The sequence below is a fragment of the Nicrophorus vespilloides genome, unplaced genomic scaffold, assembly GCF_001412225.1.
Source record: "Nicrophorus vespilloides isolate i.1.1-1 unplaced genomic scaffold, Nicve_v1.0, whole genome shotgun sequence".
Lineage (NCBI taxonomy): Eukaryota > Metazoa > Arthropoda > Insecta > Coleoptera > Silphidae > Nicrophorus > Nicrophorus vespilloides.
This window is the reverse complement of record NW_017096845.1, coordinates 4,272-13,770: the sequence shown is the minus strand read 5'-3', so window position 1 is coordinate 13,770 and position 9,499 is coordinate 4,272. Positions and strand designations below refer to the sequence as shown.

The 9,499-nt window shown below is 30.7% G+C and overlaps 1 protein-coding gene across 1 annotated transcript; it reads left to right on the top strand.

Annotated features, from left to right (window-relative positions):
* Positions 1-6,082: 6,082 nt before the first annotated feature.
* Positions 6,083-9,234, top strand: LOC108558296 (locomotion-related protein Hikaru genki-like; the record flags this gene model as incomplete). The annotated part of the gene is made up of 3 exons (XM_017915170.1): positions 6,083-6,174; positions 7,119-7,281; positions 9,044-9,234. Coding segments are annotated over 3 exons (446 nt in total), but the record flags the coding sequence as incomplete, so codon positions are not given.
* Positions 9,235-9,499: the final 265 nt, after the last annotated feature.

Here is a 9,499-nt window from a genome sequence, read left to right as displayed (position 1 = left end):
TACAGAATAAAGAAACTTAACTGTTTTCTTAAAATCAATGTTAGAAAATGTGAAGCAAAACAAATTTCGACTACTTTCAAAGATGAAAATCTGAAAACTTAAAACCAATGTTAGAAAATATAAAACGAAACATTTTTGTGGCTACTTTCAGAGTCGAAAAGCTGAAAACTGATATGCCTGAAATTTATAAATTAGAAAACTTAGTTTCTTTTTTTTCTTAAAACCAATGTTAGAAAGTATAAAATGATTTTTTTTTGTTTCTACTTTCAGTGTCGAAAAGCTGTAAACTAAAATGCCTGAAATTTACAAACTAATAAACTTAGTTTTTCTTTTCTTAAAATTAAAACCAAACAAATTTTGACTACTTTTAGAATCGAAAAGCTGAAATGTCTGAAATTTACAAAGTTTTTTTTTAAATCAAACATAAGAAATGTAAAACTTGTTTTGACTACTTTCATTTTCGACTCTGAAAAGTTAAATTTACAAATTATAAATCTTAGTTTTTTTTTTCTTAAAACCAACGTTAGAAAATATAAAACGAAACTTTTTTGTATCTTCTTTCAGAGTCGAAAAGCTGAAAACTGAAATTTATAAATTAGAAAACTTAGATTCAATCTTATAGAATGCAAAACGAAATAATTTTTTAATTAGTGAATAGATGTTGGTTTTCTAGTGTCTTTTCATATGAAAAAATATTTACTTTTTGTCAATTTCTGAAGAAAATTTATATAAAAAAACGTATGATTTCTATTCAAACAAATTCAATTCTTGTTAATTTTCAATTTTTATTTATTTCACTAAAGTAGTTATGAGAAGAAATGTATAAGATTTCAATTAATTTAAACAAATTTAATTTACAATCACAACTTTACGAGTTACGAAAAAGCGTAAAGTATGTAAGAAATAAAAATGTAAGGTTTCAATTAATTTCAAGAAACTTTATTCACAATCTCATCTTTACGAGACATATTTTGTTCTTTATTTTATTTTATAGAAGGAAAACAATTTGTATTCTTCAATTTAAGCGCTCATTAAAATCTCATCTATCGCGTTGAAAACGAATGAGAAAACACTTTTAAAACTTTAATTAAATTGAACTAAAAGTTAAATTTAGAAATAAATAAAAGAAAGAACAACGAAGGTTTTTCCGTAAATAAATCACTAAATAATTAAATGGAAATTTGCATTGTAAATCCGATTCCGCTGAGGTCGCCTCATTAATTAGGCAAACTGTATCTTTTTTTTTTATCTCCTTTCTCTTCTGCGAATTTTGTTGCAAACGCGTCGCGACGGCGCGGACGATAAAAATTGCGCAAAAGATATTGCTTCGATATTTTCCATGCAAAATAGCTGTTTGCTGAGATTTTTATGTGCAGCCGTAACTTACTTAAATACGCCCGTAAATCACGAGCGAGTTTCACCCTCGAGGAATCCCCTTGTTCTTCTGCTATTTCCACACAAAAAAAAAATGTAATTTTAAACAATTTTTTTGTGTGTAAATAGCAGATTTTTTAAGAAATAGGAAAACAACCCTTTATCCTAAATAATTTCTATTGGTTAAACAAATAATGAGAAAACATATATTTTTTAACCGTAATATTTTAGCAGTAAAAATGAACGAAATTAAAAAAAAAATGTAGTTTTAAATTTATAAAATAGCAAAAATTGAGTCAGAATTGAGTTTTATATTAATTGGTTTGCAAATCATTGATAAATGTTAATTTTTTTAAAAGTTTTATGTGTGTAAAATTATGTAGATCTATACTTTGATATGAATAATTTGAAGCGCAGACTGAATTTAAAGGGTTGAAGTATGCACGTAACTCGCTTTGGTAACGAAATAATAGAATAGGATGAAATTCGTTTGGAATTACAGCCGCAATTACACCGGAGTGGAGATTATAAATTCGGCCGAGTATGCAAATTGTATATTTTGCTTTTTTAGAGGGATGTTAAAAAAGACATTTTAACAGCGATAGCCACGAAATACGTGTGTACTCTCTCTCTCTCTTTCTCTCTCGTGCAACAGCCGAAAGAAAAAAAAAAGAACTGGTACTCAGATAAAACTGTTAAGAGAGAAAGAGAGAGAGAGAGATGAAAATAATGAATACATATGAAATAATTAAGCGGAGCCCTGGTCCATTAGGTCTGCACACGGAATTACTCCCAACGGGCGATGTTACATTAATAAGCTCACCGAGATGAAGAATATTCTTAAGTTAATTTGCAGCATCAGAGTTGAAATGAACTGAAAGTAAATTGAAATAAAAGTAGAAAAAAAAAGCAGCAAACTTGAGAGAGAGAAGAGAAGAAATAGAATGTGGATTTATCATCGCCTTTTTTTTTGTGATCTTCGTTGCGTGTAGCTGAAGAGAAAGATAATAAAGAAATAGAGGTTCCAGTGGAAGAGAAAGAAAAAAAGGAGAAAATGGTCGAGACTAATGGATTTTTCCTAATTGTGTCCTCTCCACGGCGACCGCAATAACAAGCATCTGTTCATTGTCATAAGAAGAATTATACACTGAGCTTTTCTTATAAACAAGTTACGTCCAATACATTTTTTTTCACTTATACTCGTATTTGATTCAATAGAAACTATAAAAAGAATTTATATTACATCAATTACTCAATCGTGAAGAATTTGTTCCAATAGAAATGTTAACAAAGTTTTCATTCATACTCTTCATTTTATTCAATAGAAAAATTGTTTAAATTAAGAAATAGATAATTCAGTTGAATCATTAAACTTTACGTAATTCTGTATTTTATTTTTCAATTTTTTTTCTTCAATAAAAATAGGGTTGTTGTGAGAGTAGACTATTGGATGTGGTCGTAAATAAATTGGAGTAAATTGAAACCACAGACTGTGTCGGATAGACTCGATAGTTACAGCAGGTAAAGGCAGGTCCCTGGTTAAGCAATAACGTAGCAATAAATTCGCGGCAAATTGAAAGATACTGCCTCGGCGAAAGTGGAGGAAAGTCGTGCAAAAAAAAAAAGTGGAGACCTTTTAAGAAAGGTCAAGGAGAAACGGAATAAATACATACAAGAGGAAGAAAAAAGTTGATGTTGTGACGTAACACGCAGTTTGTAAATATATTAAATTTTTCCTTTATTTATTACTTTTTTTTTATGTTCAATATTTTTGATACAGTATTGAATATAAATTAAAACCTAATAAGTGAAGAGAAAAATTATTAAATTTATATTTTTTTAATATTGCTATAGAAACTCACATTAATTGCAATCATGTAGCGTTGCTATGGGAGACATTTGTTTTTTTTTTGACGTTGACAGTATTACATTTTTAAAGGCTTTTACGTAATCAATTTAGAAAAATTAGTATACTTAATATACTCAATGTAATGATTAACTATTAATTTCATTGAGTAATTTAGTTAAAAAAAATATTAGTTGAACTTGATTGTGTAATGGACTAACTATTTATATGTAATATGGTTGTCATGGGAGATGTAAACAATGTAATTTACAGTGACAGTAATAGAAAACTGAGGTGAGTAGTTTATATAAATTTCACTTATTACTCATTACTTACCAAGTAACTTGTTAAAGCCAAGTTGAAAGTAAAGTTAAGTGAGAATCAATTTAAAACGTGAAACGAAAATATATATTAGTTAAAAACTTGCGTAATCACAGTTATATAACATTTTGAATGAAATGTAAGTTTAATTGAAGATAAATTGAAATATTTGAATGAATTCAATTGATTGTGATTTATTATATATACACGCTGTTTGTAAATATATTAAACTTTTCCTTTATTTATTATTTTTTTTATGTTCAATATTTTTGATATAATATTTAATATAAAAAGAAACTAATAATTGACGAGAAAAAATATTAAATTTATATTTTTTTTTAATATTGCTATAGAAACTCACATTAATTGTAATCTTGTACCGTTGCTATGGGAGACATTTGTTTTTTTTTGACGTTGACAGTATTACATTTTTAAAGGCAATTTAGAAAAATTAGTATACTTAATATACTCAATGTAATGATTAACTATCAATTTCATTGATTAATTTAGTAAAAAAATGTTATAAAAATATTAGTTGAACTTGATTATGCAATGGACTAACTAATTATATGTAATATGGTTGTCATGGGAGATGTAAACAATGTAATTTACAGTGACAGTAATAGAAAATTAAGGTGAGTTGTTTATATAAATTTCACTTATCACTCATTACTTACCAAGTAACTTGGTAAAGGCAATTTGAAAGTAAAGTTACGTGACAATCAATTGAAAACGTGAAACAAAAATATACATTAGTTAAAAACTTGCGTAATTATAAATATGATAAGTAGTTATATAATTTTTCGAATAAAATGTAGGTTGATGTAACTGAACACGTGACATTGGAATGAAAAAGTTGAGAAATAAAAATGTGAATTATGTTAAAAACTTACGTAATGCAACCAATGCAAATTACATTGAAATTAATTGAAAATCTTTTGAAAGAAAAACTTAAATTATGTTGAAACATTGGGTAAGATAAACATGATCAGTAGTTATATAATATTTTGAATGAAATGTAAATTTAATTGAAGATAAATTGAAATATTTGAATGAATTCAATTGAAAAAATAAATAGTATACAATGGAATGGAATTCGTAGTAGATTATCGTTGACCCACTAACGTCAAATGCGGATAATTTATGGTTCTCTCAGGAATGCCACATAAACAAATCGTAAATTCTTCTTAAGCGCCATCCCTCCGTCTCACTCTTACTCACGCATTTTAAAGATTCTCTTCCGATACATCGAGCACATGGAATGTGCGATAGGCCTAGGCGCAAAAACTCGTCTACGGCAGGCACACACGCTCGAACGCTTCCGATTTCTATTGGTTGAAAATCGCTTCACATTAATCGAAGATATCTTTTCTCATTGGTTGATAGTTTCGCATTTGCTCTAATGGAAGTACACGCATCCCTCAATCAAATTAAACAATTAGATTTTGAAAATTTGCGGGAAATTTAAATAATTGAATAATTATAATTCCAATTTATTAATAATTTAATTATTGAAATTTTCATTATAAATACAAAAACTGTGATTTCATAAGTTAAGTAATTCTATAAGATTTCTTTAAAGTTAAAATAATCAACTTCATATAATTGTAAGTAGGCATAAATGAAAATTAACAATTTTATTAAAACTCAGTATCTTATAAGAAATTGTTAAGTTTCAATTTGATTCAATTAAAAAAATGGATATTCTTCATCGTTTTGAATCAATGCAATCTGCGTTGAAAAAAAAAACACATTCCTCATTTAAAACAAACAATTAGATTTTGAAAAGTTGCGGGAAATTTAAATAATTAAACACTTATATTTTCCAATTTATTAATAATTTAATTATTGAAATTTTCATTATAAATACAAAAACTGTGATTTCATAACTTAAATAATTTTATAAGATTTCTTTAAAGTTAAAATAATCAACTTCATATAATTGTAAGTAAGCATAAATGAAAATTGACAATTTTATTAAAACTCAATATCTAATAAGAAATTGTTAAGTTAAGTTTCAATTTGATTCAATTAAAAAAATGGATATTCTTCATCGTTTTGAATCAATGCAATCTGCGTTGAAAAAGAACGCATCCCTCATTTAAAACAAACAATTAGATTTTGAAAAGTTGCGGGAAATTTAAATAATTAAACACTTATATTTTCCAATTTATTAATAATTTTAGTATTGAAATTTTGATTATAAATACAAAAACTCTGATTTCTAAAGTTAAGTAATAAAACTTAAATTCTATAAGATTTCTTTAAAGTTAACATAATCAACTTCATATAATTGTAATGAAAATAAACAATTTTATTAAAACTCAGTATCTAATAAGAAATTGTTAAGTTAAGTTTCAATATGATCAATGCAATCTGCGTTGAAAAAGAACTTTGTCTCGGTGAATTAATCTAGAAACTGCACCGAAAATAAAGTAAATGCTACATCGCTTCAACGTTCTCTCTTCCGATCCATCCATCCATTTCCCGTCTCTCTATTATGTCGGAAGGAATGATAACCCGCCTTCGTCTTCTTTCCAGATAACGGCCGTTTCCATCCTCTCTTCCGCAGCTGCAAACTCGAATACATCAACCCACATCTCTTGGTTACCTTCAGGAACGTCTCGATACCCGTGAGTATATCTAAATTTATAATAATAAAAAGAACCGGCGCATCCACCATGGCTAGAAGAAAAACAAACAAAATGAAAACAATTCATCGTCACGTAATTACGTCAGATAACGCGAACCGAAGTGAAAACGAAATTTATATGATCCACTCAAGTGTTTCGTTTTATCGCCACAAAATATACGGCCTACGCCAATATTGTTCTTCACGAGGAGGAAACTTTTCGCGCAGCTCAACGGAAACATAAATCTCGAAGGGCAACGTTCACCCCATAATTCATTTCCTTCTGTTTTATGTATGAAAGAAAATAATCGTCTTGTTATTTTTTTTTCATTTATTTATTTACTTGTTTTTCAGTTTACTAACCGTTACGTAATTATAAATTTCGGGCGGAAGATTAAACCAAAATTTCGGAAGCGGATAATTATGATTATTGCAATCGCGATGGCACCGAGCGCAGATAAACGCCCGCAAGTAAATTACGCTTAATTACTTCGTGTTTTGCGTTATTATCGTTATTACCACTAAAAAAAAATACTTTTCAAGCGCGCATTATCGTGATCCCATTCGATATTTCAATTAAAAACTGTGCACGATAAATTCGGAAACGCGTCAAATTAAATTAAACGATTTATGTTTATTGATATCGCCGATTTGAATTAAAGTAATTAAACTAATTGTTTGTTTTGTAATGCGGAAAAGTTAATAAATTGGGGTTGTTTCATTGAATATTAACTTTGAAATCAGTTTCCACCAAATTACTTAACGTATTACGTCTTAACCACCAGAATTCGTTTCTAAATAAGCTGAGTTCAGGGGATAAATTTAGTCCCCTCAGGAGGGCGTTTATTGTTTATCTTGTTGTTGTTGTGCGGTCGTGTTCCGCAGAAACGGCGTGTCTTGATGGTGGAAGTTCTGATTAAGTTCTTTTTCTTGGTGGGTTTCCAGTCGGCCGGCTGGGTCTTTCCCCATGGGTCCAAACTGCACATCCGATGCCGAGAGGTGGGCTTGTACAAGCTCCTCGGTTTCGCGACTCCGCAATGCCAGAACGGCCTATGGTCTGCGAAGCTTCCATCCTGCGTCCCAACAACAATGCTCACCAACTTCACAGGTAAGCCTCAATCAATTTTGCATACCAATATACAATTACCACCTAAAAAAAAATGTATATTGCAGCAGATATTTCCCATCGGTGAACATCAAATGAAAAATAATTGCATTTCGTAAAACCGCAACATCGACCCGTTCATTGCGCTCGATCTAACACGATTTATTTCCATTTTGCAAAATTCGAAGCGGTTTTAACTGTTCCCTTAATCCAATTCGAAAAGAAACGCTATCAATTGCATTTTTCAACAATAGTTTAAAAGAAAATTCGATTGATTTATACGTTGTGTGTGTGTAAATTGCGTGTATTTAATATTGGGATTTTCCACCTGGATTCAATCTTTTTTTTTTTGTTTGTTCGAAATCGAATTAAAACATTTACAAGCGATTTGGCGCAATTAACGCACGTTCGTTTAATTTGCACGAAATGCATTGTTTCCCAATGTATTTCGGCCCCTGCAATCCGCAAATAAAACAATTAATCTATTTACACTGAAAACGTTATTGGCTCCATTATATTAAATTCGATTTTAAAATTTTACTGCTCTCAAATACGTTTGAATTCATTCATTTTTTTTCCGCATTATTGAAATCTACATTTTGTTTTCGCAAAGCGGTTTGTTTAATATTGCGGATTAAAGAATTTTGCGCCTCTCTTGTTAAACTATGCGTCTAGAAACTTTTACTGTGAAGGATGGAGAGAGAAATCCTTGGGAATTCGACCTACGTTGACTTCAAAAGGTTTTCGGTCTCTGCTGCCGCATCTTGAATTGCGTAAGAAAAAGTGGATGAATTCAGAAGTTATTCAAGATATTTCTTTTTGCAAAGAAGCTAATATTTTATTTTCAACATCCAACGCTTGAAACTTTATTAAAATTTTTGTTATTAAATCTGCGGTGTTTCAATTGAATTAAATTGTTATGAATTGGAAATTGCGTTTGGAAGAACATCTATCATTAGTTGTTTTTTTTTTATTATATTTGTAGTGAGGATGGTAGATGGTTAGAGTAAAGTGAACGACGACGAGAGATCGGTTTATATTCATGCTCATTTCGATGCATGTCAATAAAGTTTTTGAAAGCCTTCGGGTTTGCGTCCTCCTTGGGAATTCTTCGCGTTTTCCGCATATTTTTCCGTTGTCGTCCGCTAGACACGCCCTGGAACACTATTTAAAGTTCAAAACAAACTATCATAACGATTCCTCCCATATCTCACACAATTTCCGCTCGAGAAAAATATCGCAGATTTCTCGTATATCCTGCAAGTCACAATTTATAACGACTAAAGTAATAGTAATAAGGGAAGATTAATAGAACGAGAAGGATACAAAAATAAAGTATAACATTGATGTAATGCAAATGGGTAAAGAGAAGAGAGGGCATGTGGAATAATTGAAGAAATTCCTTTCAATTCTGCAGATGCAATTGAAAGAATGGAAACGGACAAAAGGTTTTCTGTGAATCGTCCAGGCGCGTTTAAATGATTACGATATATATATATCCATTAGATTCGAGTGGGTTATCAAAGGGCCGCAGCAGCATTCCGTCCGGGCCCTCGACTCGCTTTCAAACGGACGGCAAACGGCTCGGAATCTATGCTAATCCCGTTTCTTTGCCGGTCATGATTAATGGCCATCGATCTCTGTGAACGGTGGTAATTGATAAATAATTGATGGTTCCCGTATTGCTCGCATGGGTGCATGTATAAATAAAAGTTTGATTTATGGGATGGACGGACGTGTTTAATTTTCCGACCTTCGTTTGCAGAGGATTCGCCGCCTACGATCCTGATAAGGATCCCGTCTGGGTCCGCTTCGGTGGAGCCTGGAGGTGAGCTGGCCGTCTTTCCAGGATCTACCCTTCATCTGGAATGTCTCTTCTCCAGGAGGCTGGGATCTCCGGACTGGACTTGGACTTCGCCACTAGGACAGTATCTCACAGGTCAGACTCCAACTTAATACTAACTAAAAACTGTAACTTGTCAAGTTGCACTTACAACTTATCAAAATGGTAAATCTTCATATATAATTTAAATTAATCTATTATACTACTGCCATGTGCATATGCGACGATGTAGCATTAGGTTAGTGAACATACCAAAATTACTTGTACAAGTTGTCAAATACATGACATTCACTACAGCTCAGCTATGGTATATTATTTCATGAAAGTTTGAATTGACTTTTTCATTTCTATTCATTAAAAAATAAGTTTTTTAAATTC